Source organism: Oryzias latipes, chromosome 6 (genome assembly GCF_002234675.1).
Source record: "Oryzias latipes chromosome 6, ASM223467v1".
In the NCBI taxonomy this organism is placed as follows: Eukaryota; Metazoa; Chordata; class Actinopteri; order Beloniformes; family Adrianichthyidae; genus Oryzias; species Oryzias latipes.
Genome location: NC_019864.2, coordinates 12,668,075 through 12,692,349, shown reverse-complemented (window position 1 = coordinate 12,692,349; position 24,275 = coordinate 12,668,075). Strand labels below are relative to the sequence as shown.

The 24,275-nt window shown below is 38.2% G+C and overlaps 1 protein-coding gene across 3 annotated transcripts in view; it reads right to left on the bottom strand.

The window, feature by feature from the left end:
* The window catches only part of LOC101170674 (A disintegrin and metalloproteinase with thrombospondin motifs 20), a 91,713-nt gene that overhangs the window by 25,705 nt on the left and 41,733 nt on the right, over positions 1-24,275 (bottom strand). For all 3 annotated transcript variants that reach the window (XM_023955653.1, XM_023955654.1, XM_023955655.1), the window contains 14 exons: positions 19,779-19,924; positions 19,407-19,588; positions 17,810-17,946; positions 17,429-17,546; positions 14,176-14,271; positions 12,032-12,198; positions 11,793-11,922; positions 10,196-10,322; positions 9,914-10,124; positions 8,557-8,721; positions 8,008-8,175; positions 7,143-7,262; positions 4,849-4,956; positions 2,144-2,308 (listed from right to left, as the gene is read on the bottom strand). In XM_023955653.1, coding sequence (XP_023811421.1) covers positions 2,144-2,308; positions 4,849-4,956; positions 7,143-7,262; positions 8,008-8,175; positions 8,557-8,721; positions 9,914-10,124; positions 10,196-10,322; positions 11,793-11,922; positions 12,032-12,198; positions 14,176-14,271; positions 17,429-17,546; positions 17,810-17,946; positions 19,407-19,588; positions 19,779-19,924 — 2,040 coding nt within the window. The remainder of the gene's footprint in view (positions 1-2,143; positions 2,309-4,848; positions 4,957-7,142; positions 7,263-8,007; positions 8,176-8,556; positions 8,722-9,913; positions 10,125-10,195; positions 10,323-11,792; positions 11,923-12,031; positions 12,199-14,175; positions 14,272-17,428; positions 17,547-17,809; positions 17,947-19,406; positions 19,589-19,778; positions 19,925-24,275) is intronic.

Below are 24,275 nucleotides of genomic sequence, written 5' to 3'. Positions count from 1 at the left end.
AGGAAACTGTCTGATTACTAAAATATAAATAAAAAATGTAAAAACACTTAAAGCAATTATTTAATTAAAGATGCTTTTTTTATTTGTTTAAAAAATTTTTAAAAATATATCCAACTTTTACTTCTGATGTTGTGCTTTTCCTTTCACTAAACCTCCATCCAACCCTTTTCCAAAATTTTCAAGGCTTAGCATTCCCAGTTTTTTCTTTTATTAATCATGATTAAGCTGTTTTTTACGAGTTTTAGGGCTACCAAAAATAAAAAAAGTACAATTACGATATTTAAAGTTGTAAATTTACGGAAAAAAAACATGTACATTTGCGAGAAATAAAACTAGTAAATTTATGAGATTAAAGTAAAAGTGAGAATTCAGTGCAGCAGCAGGTGAACGCCGCGCAGCAGCAGAGCAGACCGACTAAACTCAATTGAACAGGTGAGCTGAATGTTTATTGATAACGTTACAAATTTTTGAAAGCTTATTTGTTTGATTTATGATTTATTAATGTTTTATTCATTGATGGGTGGTTTGCAGGATCTCTGCAGCCCATTGATGAAGACATTGGTATCCCTGCAACTGTTCACTTTAGTCCTTTCTTTCTCCATGAAACCAAGATCTCTAATTCTGTGTGACGCTTCTGTCTGAGAAGGAGCACTTTTCTGCATTTTCAATGTTTTTATGCTAATATAACAGACTATTTTCATTTATCTTTATTGTTTTAACTTGAAACAGGACGTTTCATCTGGAGGAGGGGGCGTATGTAACTGTTAACAAATTGGTGTTCTGCGCATGACAGGTTCATGACGTAATGAGACAAATGGACTTCTGGGTATGTAGATGAAAAGGAAAATAAAGCAGGGGCCCTCTACACCCAAACGTGTCTCTGAGCTCCTTACTTTACAAATGAAACTCCGCTTTACAGACACCAAACCCCGGAAAGCCGGTTCCACTGAAAATGATCTGATTTTGAGCCGTCAAAAGGTTCAGAATTTCTTTGTTTTTGAAACCTTTTCGGAAAGAAAGCTTCACATCTTAAAACAATTTTCAAGTTCTCAACTTTGCTTATTTTTAAGTACAATGTCTATTTAAAAAAAAAAAAAAAATCTGATTTTTTATTTCCTTTACTTATTCCTGATTTGATGCTGCAGTGACTTTTTACTCTCATCATAGTTAACGACACCTCTTCAATTTTTACTAAAACATTCCTTTAGCTGAAGTTACCACAAAACTAGATATTTGTTGGTCAGGCAGTCATAGAGAGGTTAGAAAACCCCTTAAATTTCCTTCTTTTGCACATTTTATCCTAATCTCATTAGCTCTTAAATATTGCTTTTAATAATAATTTAATATTTTTTTTAAATTATTTTTAAGTGATTTTTTTTTTAAACCATAACTATTAGAATGGATGCAGTTACTCTGGCAAAGGTTCAAATTTGCTTTTTGCTAGCATAAACCCCCCCACTATAAACTGTTTAAAAGGACGATTATCCTTGTATGAAAAGAGTTTAGGATCAAATATTACAACTTGCTTCACTCTGGCATTTATGTTTAATCTTTAAGGGTTTTGTCCCATAGAACAAGAATCAGAATCTAGACTAAATCTTGTAAACTGAAACCACATGACTATAGATCTCTTCACTTATTGGTCAGGAATTATGGGGGCGGGGCAAAGCAACTAGAGGCTGAAATTTTGGTTGCCCCGCGCTTTTAATTTCATTCAAACTTTATGTGTCGCTCACAAGTTTTGGACCCCTGTATCAAAGTCAGGTGCAACACTTTTTACTCGCTTTTTTGGTCCGTGGAGGCATCCATCAGGGTGATTACTGGCAAGAAGACTGCTAAGAAGGGACGCTAATAAGTGTTTATGACATATAAAATGTCGCGTAAACAGCGAACAGCAATGTGTACCACATTAGAAATTGTTTTGATGAGATTGAATTAATCCGATCACATTTCAATGACTTGCTGAGTCTCATCGTTGTGGTGTTATGGCATTGTGTCCACTCTGAATACACCCTAAGATTTGGGCTGTCATAAAATCTCAGGCCTATTTAAACATTTTTGGCAAAAGGGTCTATGCATAAGTACTACAAGTCACCAAGGGAAAAACACCTGTGCTAATTGTACACACTATGATGATACTCACAGTAGACCACTCTCTTGCATGCCATTGACCACATGGGCTGAAGCAGGTGGAGAACTCTGGAGGGCGGGGCAGGTGGGCACAATAGGATTCATCAGCCACCGCTCCCTGGGCGTTTATACAGGTGACGTAGCGTGCCTGCTTCCCTTTTCCACAGGACACTGAGCACTGGTGCACAGGCAAATACAAAGTTTCCTATACACTCTGATGCAAAGGTTTTTAAAGACATATACCGTATTTTCCGGACTATAAGTCGCACCAGCCCAAAAATGCATTATAAAGTAAAAAAAAAACACAGATAGGTCGCACTGGACTATAAGTCGCATTTTGATGGGAAATTTATTTGACAAAATCTGGGACCAAAAACTAATAAGTTCCACAACCTCATATGACACAATCATAGCAGACTGTTTATCTCATAATTTCACATTAATTCTTTCTCAAACCTAATTCTTTATTCTTTTCATGAAGCATCATTGGCCAACTAATACTCTGTTTTCATCCTGTATTTGTAGAAACAGTTGTCATTTTTATTGCATTTCTGAATCTATGAAATCATTGGAAAATAGAACATTATGTTCTTAGCCTTCAAAAGATTAAAATGTATCACTTGCCATCCCAAATGCAACTGGACTTATATTAATTACAGTTTTAGTAGGACTTTTTTTTTCGAAGCGAAACTGTAAAAAAAAGTTTGCTGATTCTCTGAGTCACTTAACATACTCTTAACACTTAACATACCTCATACATCAAATTGACCCAGGAACATCATCTCTGTTCCTCACAAATGAACATAACAGGAGGGTTAACAATGTATTTATTTTAGTTTATTTCTAATATAAGTCGCTGCGGAGAATAAGTCGCACCCCTTGCCAAACTATGAAAAAAAGGGCGACTTATAGTCCGGAAAATACGGTACTAAAGGTGGGAGGGACTAAAGTAAGTGCAACCTTTTGACTGACTGAAGCTTGTAATAAAACAAAAACGAATAAGAGCTAGGTCAGTTCACCGAATAACAATTGGGATTTGTTCTATAAACCAGATATTCACCCCTTTGCTAAAATGGCGCCAGTGTTTAGTAGCACATTGTGTGAATAGGTGAATGGGACTGTGACTGTAAAGTGCTTTGTGCCTCCTAAGATGGTAGTAAAGCACTATTTAAGTATATACGTATACCATTTAACAAGACAACCAGACAGTACATTTTGAGGAAACAGGAATTTCTTATATCTAATATTGAGATCAAATAAATAAGCGCTCTTTGTTTGCTTTGTGATTTTGTATTTCAACTCCTCATAGGCCTTACTTTTTTTGTGCAACACCTTTCATGTGGATTCGTCCCATCTACTGGCCTGTTTTTGGAAAACACTTAATTGTTGATACTATATAATCAATCCAATCTATATAATCAATCTTATTACCCTGTTGAAACCAGTGGGTCAGATGGTTATACCAATGTTCGTCTCTGTTTTAAAGTATTTGAATTTAGCGAGAATCTCTTTATAGGAGAATAATACTCTGATAGATAATCTTAACATAATCATTTTACAAAAAACAGTTTGGAACTCTCAATTAATATATAAATAAGTTTGTATTGTGCTTGTATGGCGAGAAATGTGTTATTTCTTCCACTTTTTGGGGTTTCGGATAGATCTTAGAAGAGCTGTCTCAACAAGTTTTGGTAATTACAGGTACAACGATTCAAAACGTTCTATGGAATCTAAAGGAACACATAACATCTTGCAAATGCAAAACAATGGACTCAAATTGTTAGACTTTTTTTCTGCATTATATTTGTCACAATTACTGAGCACCTTTTCAAGAAAGAGGATGTTTTCGTTGTCTTTCTTCAATCTCAGATGGTAATGTGTAAGATGTTGTGAGAAACTGTACAGACATTGTCAGGATTAGACTCCCTGATTACCTTTCACTTACTTATACTTACTCTCTGTCTTTTACTGTGGAGATAATAACGGTAAACATTTTTGAAGTGATGAATAGTTAATGTAATCAAAGGGCTCCAGCTCAAACAGACACACTAACATGCCCCTGCTATCAATGACACTTTAAGGAGGGCTGCAGTTCTGCTGCTTGATGAGATATGCATGCTTGTGCGAAGCGTGTGTGTGTTTGTGTGTCTGCAGGACCACTCTGGCACTGCTGGCCTCTCTGACATGTGAGCTCACACCATCTTTCAGACTGACAGACGGGGTTGAATTGTAGAAACTGCAGGCTCGTGTTTAGATGAAGTCTGGTTCTCATTTGCCGCAAGTAACAGAGCAAACTATCAGGGAGACGGAGGGGCCTCTCTGCTCCGACACTGGAGCCTGCGTGTGTCTGCATATGTTCGTGTGTGAGGGCAAAGATGCAACAGGAGACAGTGCCACAGAAGATTACCACCATGGAGTGCATGTGCCATCTGAAGGAATTTTAGGATATACCTTCAAAATAAAAGTAAATGATAGGAGTTTACATCTCTAAAACTCACAGAATCCCATTCACAGGCAGATTTATAATGCCCCATTAATATTCATACTTTTCTTTTTGATTGCAGTGGAAAATGTAGCCTCCAGCTAAACAGGCGCACTATGATGAATAGAGGGGTCTGCTGATTTGTTTTTCTTTTAACAAAAACCACATTGCTTTTGTCTACTTTACAGATTGGAATGAGATCCAATAGACCCATCGACCCCAATTAGTTTCCTCACCGCTGTCCAGGAGCCATATCTCCACTGAGTATGCAGCTGCGCAGAGTTGTCAGGACGAGGGGTGCTTTGGACTGGAGAGATCCAAGGACACGCAGGCATCTCGCACTCCTGAAAAACACGTTGGCATGTTAACCAACTGGCAGTGTATCAAAATCATGGTTAAAGTGGTTGTGGTAAATATTCTGTATGATGGAAAAATTCCGAGACTTACTGGAGTAATGCCTTTAACAAAAAAATGCACATTTTAGCCAAAGAGTGACTTTTTTTAGGAATATTTTTATGTCTTATAGGGTTCAGTGCCTGTCCATTTTAAGGTTGATCCCTGTCAAGAAACCTGAAGGTAAGTCATTAGGTAAGGTCTGTTTGTATTGAGTGTCTTTCATATTCTACATCACAAAACTCAAAAGACTTGATGAATTCCAAAATTTGTTTTTCTGTTGGTCACTTTACTATACTTTGATCTTGTGAGTCCAGCAAACACACGTTTCCAAACTGTCGCACTAAAATTTCTTAAAGTTTAGTAAATTGTGAGTTCAACAATGTACCGATTTATTTGTGAGTATCTCTTATGTCTCAATGTAAAACAAAGTTAGGTATGTAACTATGGTTGTATGAATCCTGGATGATCGCCAGAGTTCCCAGTCCCTCAGGTTTCTTACGTTCTCATGAGAAGTGTCTGGGACAGCGCTCCTGGTATCATGTGACATTATAGCCTCACCTGGGTCACCGGGAGGTCAAAGGTGATGTCAGTAAATTCTTGAACTACGCATGTGCAAGAAGGATCATTCAGTGCTTTAAGCACACCACAACATGAGGGATAAAATAGAATGTGCAACATAAATATTTTACTTTTAAAGAACGCCTTCATGAGCTTTTTTAAATTTTCAGAAAAGGAAACTGTTTAACCTTAAGTGCAAAATGGCAAACAGAGTTAGATGGTAACTACTGTAAATATAGCGCAGCTTCAATTCATCATGTTTTTCCTAATAGTGTACCAAAAATCATGCAATGGAATGCAATGATTTGACTTAATTCAACCCAATAATAAAACAACACATACATTTAGAGGTCAATTCTCCTCATTTTGATTTTGTATTCATTTTCTGTGAGGATTCTGCACTTAGATTTTTGTGATGTTTCTTCGATTTGTCAAGTTCCGCATTTCTTGTCTCAGTAAAACCAGCTTTTGGTTGATGATCATCCACAGCTGTCTTGATTTGTGTTAGTTACCCACAGTGTATTTGAGTCAGTTCTTCATAGTCAGGTCATCTGCTTTGTCAGTTTTTTGTTGCATCCTTGGTTTTATCATGGCAAAATGTATTTATTAAAGCTTTAAGTTTCTGACATCTAGCCTGGTCTCCTTATTGAATCCTACACCACCAGTTGCTGATATTTGCCCCTTAAAGGCCCAGAAAAAAACAAGAATAGATGGAAAACCAGTCTGGTTTTCTGGTATCAGTCCCTGTAATGTAAGAGCTACAGACACAGTGCATACAAATTTTTAAAAAACATCTCAATTGTTTCCATTTATTTCTGCAAAAATGCCTCAATGTGTTTTACTTTACTGCTGTTTAGCCTTCTAATTTAACATACACACCATCTATTATTGGGAGTGCAGGCAGGTCTGTCCAATAAATGTGTGATGTTGATCACCAGAAATCCATCTGTATTATGTACCAAATGGGACTTTAAATATGTATGTAACTGGAAAAAAACTGACAAAAAATTGACTAGTCAGCCGTGATCCTGCGCAATACAATCCAGTCTTACAATTAATCAGCCCACTCTGTGGTTTAACTGTGAAAAATGAAATCATAACTTCATTAAGTATGTTTGGAAGGCTCTCATTTAACAGCCCCTCTGTCTATCTTCAGAATACTTTATTTCACTTAAAGTTGCATATGGCAAAACCAGCCATGAAATGAAAAATAACTGTCTAAGAAGATTTATTCATTACTTTCTAAAAGCCTGTAATACTATGGCGTAGAATCAAGGTGAATTTTAGTTGCATTAAAGGGACTAATTAATAAAAATATAAATATATGTAAGCTCAAAGAAGGTGCCAAATTTGTTAATTAGGTATCATTTTTGCCTTTTTTCTGCTCTTATTTCAACTTTTTTTACCTAATTATTTTTAAATTATTCAAATAACATTTTTTTTATCTTGTGAGCAACAAATATGTTTATGAGCATTTCAATGAAACTAACCAGTTCATTAGTGACTTGATAGAAAAAAAATGTGTTTTGCATTAAATTCTTTTTTCTTTTTTTCATTTATAGATTTTTATATTTACCTGGCTGTCTCTGGGCCTCGCAGCAGCATTGCACTCCCTGTCATCGACTGTGTTGCCGTAATCCCCTAACACACACCGCACAGCTCTCATCTGGTAGCCATGGCCACAGGTCACCGCACACTGAAAGATGAAATAAAACACACACATAGCAACACGCATAAGCACAAGAACGGGGATGCCCAGGCAACCACAATTATCTCCAACTCTCTCTGTTTGTTTAGGTTTAAGTATTCAGTCAGAGGGCAACAGAAACTACCTCACACACACACACACACACACACATCATTGAAATGCATTCAACCAAAGCATCAGCTCAATCCCTTAACCAGTTCTTCAACCACAAATGAGTCCATCAAAGGAAGATTAAATACAATAAGAGCAGAGGAAGTCCAAGGATCAGTTTATTTGAGCAGCTAATGGTCATGACAACTCCAGCTCTGTATGGATCACCCTCACAAAAACATGAGTCAATTACCCTGTATATATAAATTACATTATAAATGGCCAAAGACATCTATTCATTCATCCTTTATTCACTTTATGTTTAACCCTAACGGTGCTCAATCAATCTAGAGGAAGAAGAAAATATGGCGAAAAGGAAAGCTTTTGTGTGTCTTTGTGTGTACCCGCTGTGGGTCGGGTTTATTTTAACAGGATATGAGGGCAGAGTGAAAGTAATATGGAGGAAATGGCAGCTGGAATAACAAAGAGCCCTCTGCCCTGTAACCTATCCTTTCATTACTAAGACACACACACACATAAACTGGAAATCTTTTTTTTCAACTACAAACGGGAGTCTAGATATGCCAATCCTAGATCCAACACTTAACGCTGGTGTTTTTTTAATACAGTGTGGATGACTTACCGCTCCCCAGATGCCAACCTGCCACGATGCACACTCTGGCAGCTGGCAGCTCTCAGTGGCAGCGGGTTTAGTGGACAAGTCGCAGTACTGTTCGCTCAGCTTCTCCTCCTCGCCCCCCATGCAGGTCACCAGTCTGTGCTTCATTCCTTTTCCACAGGTTACCAGACACTGGTGGGCAGAAACGGATTTGAAATACAACAAACATTTAACCTTTCTTCACATTAAAACCCAGAAATGTATTAGGTCAAAGGAGTTGTCCTTTAATATTATTGAAAACCTTTTAGGAAAGCCTCAACAAAGCTTATATTAAAGAATCAATGACTCACTTGATAAAGGCATCAATGACTCACTGACACTGAGTCAACAAACTTGATAAGTCTGGAAGAATTTGACACATTGTCTAACACAGAAGCTGTGGTGTGTTTTGTGTTCCAACCCTGACAACATTTTATTTAAACTATATATCATCTTAAATAAAAGAATGACAAAGTTTGAACAATGGCTTTATTCCTTGCGTGTGACTGTGACTGTGTGTCTTTGTGTGCCCACCTCACTCCACTCATTAACAGTCCACTGTGGGCAGGGCAGGTCATTGCAGGTCTCGATGACCACCCTCTGGAACTCACTGCACTCCCTGTCCACCAGGCGACGGCCCAGATTATTCATACAATAGGACTCTCTGCTACGACTCCCACGACCACATGTCTTGGAGCACTGCACACACAAGAAAACAGCAATGTCTGCAAGTGTACCGTGTATTTTCCACAAGTACAAAACAAGGATGTGGATCTATTTGAGTGGTAAATATGCAAAAAATTAGATTGTAGCAAGATGAGGTCATCACAGGTATTTTAGATGACATTTAATCTGTGCAAGTGAAGTCCTGAGAAGGGCCATGTGGATTCTACCCAACAACTGTTAAGCAAAGGAAGGTGGTGTAACTAACCACAAGCAATCACATTCACATCTAAGCAACAATTTAGAGTCAACAATGAACCTAAAGCTTTAGTCACAACTTCCCTTATGCTAGGTTCACAGCGGGCATTTGTCTTGCATTCAAGAATGGGCTGAACGTGGCTTCTTAACCATACTATTTGCATTATGGTATTCACACTGGAATGTTGAAACATGCATTCCTTGGGCTTATATTTTCTACATAGGACACAAAATCAGATTTAAACACTCATATAGCGATGTGTGAACGTGAAAGTTTTGAAAGTGGAAGCCCGAAACACGCATATATATGCGTTTGCATTGACCTTTTATTGTAAGTGGTCGCTTGAACGCGCGTTGCTGAGCCCAGTTTAAAAGCAGCATTACAGCTGAGTATAGGCTGGAAATTAGCAAAAATTTGATCCATCTGTATGAGGTACGTAGGGAACTTGCAGAGCAAAGTCGTAAATGATAGATAAAATGTTTATGCATATTTTTCCATGGACATGCTACCTAGTGCTGTTCACGTGAAGATGACACACCTCTTGGGGGTTCCTTGGCCACAGCCTGACTGAAATTAGACAGCCAGTGTGTAGTTTGTGTGGCATCATTTGGGCACTTATGTTTATGATTTGTGTCAGTAAGGGGTCCATACTCACACCATACTAATGAATAGAGTGTGGCATAAGGACACCATATGTCCTAAGTATGTTAAACTTACATTAGCCGTACAAATATTTCACGATACACTTACTACAATACGTTCATGACATCCATTGCGGTGGCCGCCAAGCCTAATGGGAACTGCAAGACCCACCTGTGCTCCCCTAAAAATGCAGCCACTCCTGTCTGCAACCCAAAAACCTGCACCACCCGGGTCAATCCTTGAACAGAAGCACGTGACTAAGGCTTAAGAAGCACACTGTGGGAAGAAATGTTTGTGCTTATGCTTCTACTCTTTTGTAGACCCTACCTGAGTCCATGCGCTGTACTGCCAGCTCTTGAGGAGACAGTCTCCGTGACACGACTCTCTTGTGTGAGGTTTGGGGATCTCAGCGCAGGCACTTGCCTCCACCCTCTCACTCTCCCTCTGTAGGAGGCTGTACTTCATGCACTGAATGTCCAAGCTGCGGTGGCCGGGGCCACACTTAGCCGAACACTCGCTCTTTCCAGCAACGTGCCACCTGTGACAGAAGAGGTGCTGAAAAATGGTTCTTGACTGGCTGAAGGTCTGTTTTCCAGTGAGAACACACACCTAACTTCACAGTCGGCATTGCAGGGCTCAGTGACAGCAACAGGACGAGGTAGGTGTTCGCAGCGTTGGTCCGAAACTTCAAGGTGATCGCTTTGTCGAAAGCATACGGCCTTGCGTCTTCTCTCACCTGCAAGTTTGGCAATCGGTCAGCCGCTACTCACATAACCACAACTCTTTACTTTTGGCCAGTGGCTCCAACATTTTGGCATCTCTTTACATAGCCTTATCAATCAATGGGGATCAAAGACCCAGTAAACCCATTTAGCTTATTGGATTATACTGAAACTCCCAAACCCAATGGAACTCAAGCAAGCTTGGCTTTCAAAAGGGAAATCTGAGTCGAAGTGCTGGGTGAGGGCTGAGTTTAAGTAAAGGGGGGAACCAGGCGATGTAGGAGGGGTCAGAAGGAAAGAGGGGTCAGAAAGAAAGACAGATTTATTAGAGGTTGGAACAACAGACTTTTACAAAATGCATAAAAAACAAGCATTAGAAGAGGTGCTTTTGGTGGAGATTTAGAAAAAAGTAGCCAACTCTAATTTGTTTCATATGGATAACGGAATCACAAAAAAAGCTAAATTGATTTAGAAATGAGAAGTTACGATGTATGTAAAATCTTAACCTAAAGAAGGCTGTAATCCACCGGAATTTGTTTTAATAGTTAAAAAAAAAAAGGGGAACATCTGTTGTGGAGGGGAAAACCCTTTTCACACATTGTCTTACACATATATCCTGTTTACGGTTCAAACTGCTTAAAGCTGTCAGTAGGCAGCAGCGGGGGAAAACAGCACATTTTACACTTCATTGAAAAACATCCTCAAAAATTTCCAATAGGATAAAAAGTATCATCTAAAAAATCTGAAATGCTATAAAGGGCTCAAATTCACCTGAGCATGTTAGAAATGCATCAGTTCTGTACTTTCTCATTGTAAGCCCGACTAATGACCAATGCCTACTACCCTAAATTGGGGTCAAATCCCCTTCATAACATCCGAGTCACCAGATCACTTCCAGCTCTTATTTTTGTTTTAAAAAGTTGCTTTGCTTACAGTATCTGTGCTGTTATCAATTATACATATTTTGTTTAAATAAAAATGACTTGGGCAACTATTAAAAATGAATGTCTGTCTTTAGTTACACATATGCTTTCACTACCCACAGAGATTTCAAGAAGACAATTGTCCAGCCGTAATAAAATAAAATAGCTTTGAGTTGGGGTTTAAATCGAAAATCCCAATTGATGCAGACCAAACGAATACATCTGACTGAACTTTTATTGATAAAAATCAAAACATTTCATGTCTGACGCCACGTTCACCTCAGGCACGCTCTAGAATGCACCAAGCGTACATTCTTGCACATCGCCCTGGGTGGTGTTGATGTAGCTTAAAGGTTTAATTTTGGTGTTTCACCATCTGGACAAGAGCGGCACACAGAAATTTCCTGAAAGATACCCTATTCTGTAACTGCGTTTCTTCTCTCTGTACATTTCAGATCTTAAATTTTTGTACTTTTTAACCCACTCAATTTGGTGTGAACAGTAGCAGATAATGAACAATAACGGTTGTGGGAGGCTTTACAGCAATGTAAAGCTTTTTACCGTGGCACATGCGGCTGCACTCAAGCCAGGATCCTGAAGGATCCCACAGAAACTGCTCCCTGTGCTCCTCAATAGGTATGTTGAAGGAGTAGCGCACATCTGGGTTGTGGGGGTTTCCCACACACAAAACCTGTGAAAACAACAGCAGACATTTCAATCATGCCTGAAGGAAAGCACAATGAGATAAAAAAAAAGTTACAATCAACAGTATTGCAGGAAAAAAATCCAAAACGCATCACCTGTAGAATGATCTCCTCCTCAATGCGATCTGTGCAATTGATGCGCTCAACTTTAGTGTCAGAGCCGCTGTATTCAATGACCGTCCCCTTGAGGGTTATTTCCCTTTTGAACATGGACACCACAAAGTTCCCATTTAGGAGGAAGTTTGATTGGCTATCAGATAACGCTGAAACAAAAAAGAAAAAAACATGTAGACATTTATGAAACTAAAAATAAATGATTCATAAATAAAACCTAAAATTTTGTATGAATGTACATCAATAAAAAAGCAGTATTTTTTTTCCCTTTCTACTTAAATGGTGTGAGGGCTGCTAAATACTTTTTGTTGACAGCATGCGGAAAAAAAAAGAGCAAATCACATTTAATGCATACATTACATTATGCAGGCAAATGTTTATAGGTATTAGAGATTATTGTCCTACAGTTTATCCTTTTTGTTGTTAGAAAAACATTTTTTTCATGCACATGCAAATACAAAAACTCTGATTTTTTTTTTTTTTTTTGTGGTTTCACAAGTACACAAGGTTTTCTATAGCTCTAAAATAAAGTACGAGTTGCAAAGCTATTGTTGCACCAACTCATCGCTGCAGGGTAAGATATATCCAAACACTGGTGGCACTAATTTGCAGCTGTTTCGAGTTAGACTGCATAACTCTTTCTGATGACTGGCATTGCACTACAAACAAGGAGTCTCCACTGACTGTAAGTACAAACAAATGTATAAACACAAATAAAGAAAAAAAAGGGACGCAAGCATCCTCTCTTTTTAATGTCAACCTTTACAGTTCTGAGAATAAGCAGCTGACTGTGACAGTTTCAGCACTGAATCTAAAAGTTTTTATCGTCTGTTTGTTGAAACTACTCTTTTGACGGTTTATGCACGGTGGACAGAAAGAGTTTATGTTAGCTTACAGCACATTTGAAAAAAATAAACACATATCTCTTACATGAAACAGATATGCCGAATCCCACTTAAGAGACCTTTTTTATTCCCATAGAGCTGTTCCAAATTTCACTCCTCATTTTTTTCCGTGTTGCAGTCTATATACAGTCTGAAATCAAGTCTATTTCTTTTCTTCTAACTCCATTTTGTTTGTTTTTTACCAGCACTTTTAACAAGGAATCCTTCGGTTTGTTTATTTAAATATGTGCCATAATTTATAACTTTTTTACATACTAAGCTCAAGTAAAATTTATTACAAATGCATTCATGCAGCTTGCACCCTTTGAAGCTTTCATTGACATCTTTATGTAAATAAAGATGTGATTTAAGTAAAAGTGAGTCATAACTTAAATGCTTTTGGTCTGATGGTAGGGGTTTAACCCTTGATCTTGGCGCAGTTGGGGACAACAGAAGCAGGCTTTTCTGGAACAGTTGTGAGATTTGCCATTCAATGACTCCGGCTAAGACCTTCTCAAATCTGACAGAAACCATCTAAAAATGGCTACCACACTGATTTTCAGACTTGCTGCCTTTCTTTTTATCTTGAATCTGCTTTAACCCTTGTACTATCCTATGGGGTCAAGATGACCATTGACGTGTTCTCCCTACCATGACAAAGGTGGATAAAGGTGGAGAGGATTTTATGTAATCCATGGACACCAGTGAAGATCACAAATCATTGAAGAGAAAAGGTTCAGCGCACTGTCTAGTGGGTCTAGATGACCCAACTCCCAATGTCAAAGTGCCTAGGATAGCACAAGGGTTAACTGAAAATGCAAACAAACACAGCTGAGCCCGGTGGGCTCCCACCTGACCCTGAACCTCTGGATCTACTTTCTCCACATGTCTTTTATTAGCAGGTATTGCTGCCTCATTTATCTTTCTCAGTGGTTGACACTCCATTTGCTTTGCCAGCTAACCCACACAGACCTTCACCGACTTCACAACACTCCGTCCATGTACTGTAAAGCTCGTACAAGTGACAGCTTCCTTTTATTTCTGCAAACGTTTTGACCCGTGTCTCCAAACTTCAACATCCACCATGGTGGGTCACCAAGTTACATCATTTATTTCCCTGTGAGGCATAATTGCATTGACATCTATGAGTTAGAACTGAAGCATCCAGAGAATCAGGAAAATTTTATCCAGTGTTACTTTCGGTCATGGCTCTCCAGAAGAACACAGACAGAGCGCACTCACCGAGGTAGCTGTCATCTTCAGGTTTTCCCGAGTAGCTGACCTGTTTGATATCAATGTTGGTGGCTCCGGCTGGGATCCGAACCACTGTGTTGTAACCTGAGGAGAGCCGGAGACGCAGAGCGGGGAAAGCGGTAAATGTTTAGTGAGTCTCAGTGGGGAATAAAGTAGCTGCACAAACACGCTTGATTTTGCTAATGGCTTCACTGTGTCTCCACAAACTCCTGGCAGGGAAGTCTAGCTAAATCCACCAGAGTTTCAAATGGCAAATTTGAGGAAATATGAAAAAAGCTTAAGCTGTATCAAATAACTCACAGTATTCTTGTTCTAGTCTTGGATGACTGACAATGAAATGATGAGAAACTGTTCCCTGAACCTAGCTTTGAGGCTTTTCTAACTAGTCTCCTGTTGAATTACCATTAAAATCAGTGAAAGCCCCTGAAGATTAAGCCTTGAGGAGTTAATTGTAAAAAAGTGAAAAGTAAAAAGTGCATTGTGGTAAATATAGTAGCTGCAGGAATATTTTTTCAGGGGCAAAGATCTCACTATTACACAAAAAAAACTGTATTTGATTCTGCAAAACACAGCAAGTGAAGTAATCACGAGTTCTATCTCACCTGCTAACATCCCCTTTCTTTCTTTAGACCACAACATACTGTAAATATAACTAAAAATGGTGTGACAAAATCTAAAAATTAGTTCAAGGCCTTGAGCCACTCGGGGGCAGCACTTAGTTTATATATTTGCCTTTTATTAGCCATGAAAGTATTTTTTTGCAGCCATATTAACCAACAGATTATTTTGATTGTACCCATCAAATAGGGTGCAATCAGGGGTCATTTGGCTTTGGTGTTTCTGAGTGATAATGTTATATTATGTCTATCTCTGGCTGTTGGAGAAATTTTCATGACAACTTCAAACTTTTCACCTTTTTTTTATAGTTCACAACAACATTATGCAACTCTTCTGCCATTGGTTTGTACAGCTATAACCTCCCCTAAGGTAAAACACCAAAGAAACCATTAGTTCATAAAGAACGCAGGAGTGTGTTAACTGCAACGACCGTTAACAGCCAACACCTCACCCGCAGTTTACAAGCAGCCTCTGAGATCCTTGATGTTTTAAAAAACTGACCACATGCAAACTTTTGTCACTTCAAACAATCTTTTAACTGTAAAAAAATAATTACATTTTATATTTAAACATCATTAACTAAAAAAGGTTGATGCTTGAGATGAGAATTCTGGAAACATCTTTATGTTTACACTAATGTGTGAACATTTAAGTCAGCTATATTTAATATCCATAGATGTTCTGTCGATGCATTTATCACTAGTTTGCAGAAAAGAGGAAAATGGGCGAAAAAGTGTTGAAAGATAAAAATAACTAAATGGGCTAACCAAGGGCAGAGCTAAAGGGGACCAAGAGGGGGCTAACTGTCCCCCCAGTCAAAAGCTTTACCACCCCCACTTGTCCCTGAATTTTAGAGTCAATATTGGGTAGGGTGTCAAATTATTGCGTTATTCGCAATTAGTTAATTACAGACAAATTAGAGCGCTATATTATTTATGGTCTCATTTTTATTCTATAACTATTGTCATGTTTCTCAGATTTAAAAAACAAGGGTCCAACTGTTTATTTGCATGTACGTTTTATCAGCTTAAAACACCTCTTACATCGTTAGCCGCGCACGTCTAGGTGTCTGTGCACTGCTGTGTACACGGTATGTGCTGCGTTGCTGCTGAACGTCATTAATGTGCGACTTTTTAGTTCATCACAAAAGTAGTGCAAACAAGCCCACAACGCCATAGCTTTTACGTTATATTTATTATAAACCCCGTCGAGGTGTTCGTTATCATGTTTTAATGGGGTAGAGGGCATATCGCATTGGACAGTAAACTGTGAAATAAGGTATGTCAACATGTATTACAGAATTAATAAGAAGTTTGTGTCATTATTTTTTGGTTTGCTCAGAAAAGAGTTCCTACTGTTTTATGTGTGAGCACTCTGCACCTGATATTTTGGTTTCTCCTAATTGATTGAGATTGAAAAGAAATCCCCCTTGTTGTATAAGTAAAGGTTGGAAGTCTGTTTTATTAGGAAAACTTCATAAAGCCAGTTTTTTAGTTATAATTTGATCTTTTACTGTGCCAGAGTATCATGAATTCATATCAAAATATCTAAAATTGAGGCTTTTCACAGCAAGTATTAGGTTAACGATAATTGCAATTAAAAATATATTGATTAGATTAATTGATTACAGCTGACGATTGATTAATCACTCACAGAAAATATTTGCATGACAGGAAATCATCAATATAATTAAATAAATAAAGCTGTTTGAAATACGTATTTTTAATCCTTTCATTTGTAACAGCCGTCCACTCTGCTGTTCTCATTTGCCATCCTAATCTTCTGCCCCCCATTGCTCCGCCACTGGTACCAACTTAAAAAGATTCTTTAAAAGAACCTCTTGATCACTTAAATGCACTATTTATAAAAATATCATTAGGCCTTTTTGGGGTAAATTGGATTATAATAAGGAATCTATAATCATAAATGATGTATCTTTTAGTTTGCTTAAATGTTATTTTTATTTGCTTTTTCATCTTAAACTAAACTTCATTTTGAATAGGTTTCTTAAACTAATTAAATTATGTTAAACTGAATTTAAATTATTTCTAAAATTGACTTGAATTGAATTTGTTTCAATCAATTTGAATTTGTTTCAATCAATTTGAATTCAAAAGCCACAACAACAGTGGGACAGTCTGGTTGGATGACTGGATGACTGGTTTTTATCCACACAAGCCAATTTTTCACAGATGTTGTCAGCATCTGGTTTGGTTCTATCCATCCCCTAACATGTTAGCCATGAACAGTAAAGAAAAGAACATGGACAGAGATGCATGCCACCCCCCAAAAATGGTATAGCCCCAATAATGCATCTGTTGTATTTTTGCCTAGTAATAGATGGAGTCACCGATTGTTCTAAATTTAAAATGACATTTTTACAGAAAGTGATCAGATTTGTTTCTAGTGCTTCCAGTAAACGGGATGCTGATATAGCAGTTATAAAAAAAACTCTCATGAAACTGCAGTGGTGTGGCTGAAAAGCACGCTGGTGTCCAGCATGTCCAAAGCAATCAAATGGATTTGAACGGCTCAGTGCTGAGTCACATATATCTTTAAAACACTGCTGACATAATTCATGCATAACAGTGCTATTGCTGGGCAAGGAAGCAGCAGAACTCACCATACTGAGCATCGTTGAAGGTCCCTGCCAGAGTTTTACAGGATGAGTTGTCCCCTCCGCACACGCCACATTTGTCATTTCTTGCCTTGGAATTAAGCACATGGTCGCAGCCTGCTTGCTGAAGAAAATTCAGAGAGAAAAGAGATTTCAGCATAAGCATACCTCACCTTCGTAATCTTAAAAGCTCAAGTTAGATGTTTGTATTTGAACAATACTTCTAACACAAAGCTGAAGTTAAGAGTTGAAGGTTTTTCTGACTGTAATGCACCATGCAATGCATTTTCTTTAAGCTGTTTAACGATGTTAGATTTTGCATTGCAGATTTCATGCCTGCTTTTCACAATTAGATAACAAAGAGATTAAAAAAATAAGAAGGTATACCCTGCAGAGTCCCTGAACACAGATGTCATACGTGTCTGGACCACACGGAGTGCCATCAATGACGCGGTCCTTTAGCTGATAGTACATCATAGCACCAGCCACCCGGCAAAACAGCTTACAGCGATCCTTCATTAGTACTAAAAAGAGAAAACGTATAGAAACTGAGAGAATTGAACTTTAAACAGAAAATTACATTTTGACAGAATCTGAAAAATCATTGTATTTATTTGTTTCAGTCTACTCTTGCACAGTCTTTCCCTATATTAATTTATTTTCTTCCCCCCAATGTTTGCCAAAATTCTCTCTATATCTGACAGTATATTACACTATAAGGGCTGGACTTATTTGTTTGTTCAAAAACAGTTAAAAGAATGAATCATTTGCAGTAAATTTGCCAGATGTGAATGTTGTTGCTTTGGTCACGTCTGCAGGGACTAAGCTCCAGCTGCATAAAGGAAAGCAGCCAGAAAGGTCTCCATGGGGCTTCCACATTGCTCTCCTTATTTTAACTTCACACTAAAGAAATACATTTTAAGATGCAGTTTTACATTGTAACACTAAATAACTCTGATGTGATAATTATGACAATAATTTTGCAGTTACCTTCCAATTTCATCACTTATAAAGATAAGTGTCCTAAGTGACACTTATATAATATAAGTGACCTTTAGTGGCCTACTTCCCATCATCCATCTGTTTACACACTCTCCTGCTAGCTTACAGCCCCTCACACCTCCAACCTAGCATCACTGGTGCAACAAAAATTGTGAACAATATCAGAATTATCCAGCTGTACAGTATTGAGCAAGTGATGCCAGTTCAGATGAGGAAAATTAAGATGTAAATGGATTTATACGTCTACAAGTAGATGCATCTTAATGCAGCAGAGCAGAGAGCTTGTGGCTTGCTGTGGTAGCTTCTATGTCCCACCTAAAAGCTTTTTCCAACAGCATTTTTGTCTGCAGCAGGTAAACAACAATTTAAATAAAGAAATACTCAGAAATGCACTTGTAAGCATAATTTTCCTAAAATGTGTCCTCCAGCATCAGAAAATGCCAAAATAACTTATTAAAAACACCAAAAACACAAATGTCATCAGAGATGGGTCTTTAACTTAGACTAAAAAAATCTGTTTTTCTTTTTTTTTTAAGCAGCAAGGGTGGAGAATGCATGAAAATCATATTTCTTGATTTTTTTCAACTGGATCAGTACTTTTGTGTGCAATTATTCTTTTGTTTGCCTGCGTAAAATATTTTACTTTTCCCCCCAAAACCCACCATAGAATAATTATTTCTAAAATAGTAAATAGTCAAAAAGAAAAACATCAACACACACACACAAATGTTTAATGTATGTATACTTCATGATAAACATTTATTCGTTTCTATTGAAGCCCAACTGCTCAACTAATTTTTTAAATTTAAATTAAAGAATATTTATATCATAAGTATCTTTATGTCCCTCAAACTTTTTTGGAGACAAACTGAGAATATGCAGTCCTACATTACATACATGATATTGTCTGCATGGTAAATTGTAAGTCGTAAATGAATCTCTAATTTTGCAGTTTTGAAATTGCATGCTTGAGAGAACTTACTGCCGCTGTATTTAGGGACCCAACGGACATTGGGAGTCAGGCCGTTGATGTTAAAGTGCTTGCCGTCAAACTGCGAGCATTGCTCTTCGCGGAAGTCCTTCTTTCCTCTTGGACATGGCTCAGTGTTGCAGGAGCGAAATTTCATCCGGCGGCCCACGCAGAATCGACCGCCATTTCTTGGCCTAAAATAACAGCGGATCGATCAAAAAAGCTCTCAATCCAAATCAACCTTTTGTGCATTTCAAGAAACGCCTTTTACTTGATTCCATAAAGCTTACAACATTCAATAATCTTTCCTAAATTTTGACTTGACTCACATCGTTTTTAAACACGCTGGTCAGATGTTTTGTTCATTTCTAGCATCTTACTTACTCAGGCTTTTTGCAGTCTCTAGTGGCACTCCTTGTTCCTCCTCCACAGGACCTGGAGCAAGCACTGTAGGGTCCCCAAGGACCCCACTCTCCATGGACTGGTTGCAGGTCCAGTTCCTTGTTGACACACATTCCGTGCCTGCAATACTGCATGTGAATACACACAAACATCCAAATTGGGTTGAAACCAATGTCTGCAACCTTTGCTAAAGTACAAGGTTGTTCCTCTTTGCTTTTTTGACCATAGATAATGTTTAGTTTTTATGAAATACTGATTTTGCTAAATGAATGGAAGAGAACACCAGATACCTGTTCATGTCTCAAATGTTAACTATGTGGAAAACTGCAATGAGGAGAAAATAAATAAACACAGGGATCAGGGGCAGCAGTGCTGCAGTGTTAGAACAGTCGAACTCTGATTGGAAAATTGCAGACTTGCCATGAAGTGTCCCTGGGCAAGACACTGGATCCCACATTACTCTGTGTGGTTATAGGTTGCCGTCAGCGTTACTCAATGTCAGTCAGCGTGACTGCCATGTGTGTCAGTGTGTGAGTGCGTGTGTGAATGGGACTCAGTAAGGCCATATAAACTTTAAAGAAAAAAAAACACTATACACTATTAACCATCAGCAGCAATCCCTAAAACTATAGATTGACAGAAGAGGAGTTGTAGGACCTGTATTCCTCGAGCTCAAGAAAGCTTTTGACACGGTCAACAGGGAAATCTTAATCAAAAAGTTACAACGTTTAATCTTTCACCAAGAACTCTACTCTGGCTGGAATCTTTCCTGACACACAGGAAAAAGCAAGTCATAATCAATAATACAGCATCAACAAGTGGTGAAATTCAGCTAGGGTTACCCCAAGGCTCACCATTATCTCCATTACTATTCAGTCTTTACATTGTTGACCATCCTAGCTGCTGCCCACCTAATGTGCAGTGTCAGCTGTATGCAGATGATGCTGTCATCTATGTTCATGCTGGGAACAGATACCAAGCAGCTCAAGAACTCACATCAGCCATGAAAAAGGTCTCAGAATGGCTCCAAAGACCCCAGCTGATTCTCAATGTATCTAAAACCGTGTGTGTGTATTTTTCCAAAAGCTCAACTAATCAAGAAGAAGAAGAAGAAGAAGAATGGAAAAACTACACAATCAGTCACTGAGTATAAATATTTAGGAATAACAATAGACACACAATTAACATTCAAATCACACACCAAAAAGGTTGTTAACTCAATTAAATTCAATTTATTACATTTTAGACACATAAGAAACAACTTAACTCTGGAAGCTGCTAAGACCTACTGTATGACCAGCTGGACATCAGCATCTAGAACCATTCTGAAACCTCTAACTCAGGGGTGGACAACCCTGGTCCTCAAGAGCCTCAACCTTGCCTGTTTTCCAGCTCTCCTTGGACTGCTAGATGCTGATAACCTAAATCAGGTGTGTTCAGTCAATCAGGAAGTGAAATCACTAATCAAGTCAGCTAATCAAGAGCAAGCTGGTGAGGGTTAGCTGGAAAACAGGCAGGGTCGAGGCTCTTGAGGACCAGGGTTAGCCACCCCTGCTCTAACTGTTCACAAACAAGCTCTGAAAACTTTGGACAAAAAGCCTAAAAGCCACCATAATTGTGAAATACTTCAGAAACACAATCTACTGAGCTTTGACAATAGGATTCAACATGCAAATTGCATTCTTGTCCATAAAACCCTTCACAGTCTGGCTCCTCCCCCACTTCAGGACTTTGTCAAAAAAAAAGACAAAGGCAGAAGCACCAGAGCAAGTTCAAGAGGTGACTACATTATTCCTTCCAGAAAAAGCAGCTTTGGACAGACTGTTTCTTCCTTTCGAGCCTCTCAAACCTGGACCACAATCCCAGAAAGCATTCGAGAGCTCTCCACACTTCCATCGTTCTCAAAACAATTAAGATCATGGCTGCTGGAAAACCAAACTTGTAATCACAGCTAACTTTAGGGACAATGCCAGAAAACTGTTTGCCAAACAAAAGTAAAAATAAATCATTGGGGGGTGAAAAAAGTGGTCACAGTTGTCATAGTATTGTTCTGATTTTGGCGATTTTATAGATGTATACTTTGGAGAACTATGTTTCTTAAACTGTTTTAAACTTAATCTAAGTTTTGTTAATTTTATGTCATTTTATTTTATCCAATTTAACGTTACTAATGTACTTTTTTACTTTATTTTATTTTGTCTGTAGTCTCTTGGTGGCTGGCCATGGTCAGAACAGGACAGAGGATGGAAATTAGCCTAGGCTACAATCCTGCATATTTTCAGTGTCTCACTAATTTTAGAGCACTCCACACTGTTCGTTGTATGCATTGTCCTTTAAATAAATAAATACAAAATACAGATGAAAATTTCCGACTATAATAAAAGCAAGTTCTGTAATATTCTCACTAGTTGAAAAAGGTTACACTAAGATCTCAATCCCACGGATATTGTTCGTAAAGTTTCAGTGTTTTATACAAAAGTAACTCAAGATTGAAGAAAAGATCAAACAAACTCAAATCAAGGAGGCTCAGGTTTACAAAAACAGGTTTGATTTACTCCTAAAGCAAAACAGGCTTGAGTTGTAAACACAAAATTTCATGATTAATGATGGGATACACTAAACCCAATGTGACAAAAAATGAAGTGCTTGATATCCAATAGTGTGTACCCACTAAAACGCTTTGGCCAAGAAATGAAAGCAGGTCTCCTGTATGCAAAGCACGTAAAGGAGATTTTTCTCTTTTTCAGTGTGTAACCAAATCCTCATTCTGTGCCGGCAATATAGGAGGGTCCTGTTCTGTGAAAGAATGCAGGACAAGACGGCGTCTGTCTGGGTACCAGCCGTTAGGGCACACAGGCACGGGGGAGTCATGATAAGGAAACACTAGAGTCATGATAACAGGAGGAGCAAAGTTCATTACTGGTTTGACATATGGAACCCCCTTCTGGAGCTCAACTGTGCCACTGCAGGCATCTCGTCATCTTTGTAGTAATCCTTTTTCTTTTTATGTATTATTGTTTTGTTTTTTTTGCAAGTTATTTCTAGTGTAGGCTTAAATCAGTAATTTCACTCATAAATATGTACATTGAATAAGAAATGCATATACAAAACTATGAATCACCTAAATTGTTTTTTTTAATATGATTGACATCAGGTCAAGTCTTATTTAAAGATCCACTCCAATGAAAATAGTGTTTTGGTGTGTTTAACATGTCCTTATGTTCTTGTTCTTTCTCGTGATGGATGACATATATAAACAAAATGAGTAGCAGACTAAAAAGATGCTGTTTGTAAAAACTTGCAGTTGTTACATACAAACTTGGCAGGTCATAGGCTCCCTTTTCCGCTCTGTTCTGATGCATCCACTTGCAGACAAATAGGTACATTAACGCATTAGTTTTTGTTATCTGAGCTGGAATTTTGCTCCGATATTGCTCGTCATTTTTGTTTTACCGCTAACTTATCAGGGGCGGAAGTTTAGAGTGTAAACAAAAAGATAATGGGAAATCAGCACAGGCTTACTCTATGCCAACAATCCTGCCCACAACGCAAGGGTGAATTTCTGATGAATTCTTGCCACTCTGCAGAAATCAACAATTTGATTTAGTCAAAGTTTTTTGATCTTTTACCAAAAAAAAAACAGCATAATCATAAGTAACCCTTGTGCTATCCTAGGCACTTTCACTTTGGGAGTTGGGTCATCTAGACCCACTAGACAGTGCGCTGAACCTTTTTTCTTCACTGATTTGTGATCTTCACTGGTGTCCATGAATTACATGAAATCATTCCACCTTTATCCACCTTTGTCATAGGGAGAAAACGTCAATGTAAGGGTGGGGTCATCTATGATAGCACAAGGGCTAAAAGACCACTGGGAACACTTTTACAATAAATCAAACAATGATTGGAGTGTGACTTTAAACAATTTAGCTTCCTCCTTGGGCAAGTCACTTCACCCTCCCTGCCTCCAGTGTTGCTCCACTGGTGTGTGAATGCGTATGAATGTCCCGGTGATGGGCATAGAGGCCTTAGGCAGCCACTCCTCTGTCAGTCTGCCCCATGGCAGCCGTGGCTACACCAATAGCTTACCATCACAAAGTATGAATGAGGAGTGAATGAATAATAGATACATTGTAAGCACTTTGAGCGTCTGAAAAAGCACAGATAACCCAATTCATCATCATCATCATCATCATCATTATTATTAGTATTATTAGTATTATTAGTATTAGTAGTAGTAGTAGTAGTAGTAGTAGTATTAGTAGTAGTAGTAGTAGTAGTAGTAGTAGTAGTAGTAGTAGTAGTAGTAGTAGTAGTAGTAGTAGTAGTAGTAGTAGTAGTAGTAGTAGTAGTATTCACCCGGACCATGGTATAATAAAAGATAAAGCACAATAAACCTGCAAACAATAAAATTGATTTTTTAAACATATATTCGCTCTGTCTTCTTGCCAACTCTGTAGCTGTGATTCATTGAAAAAG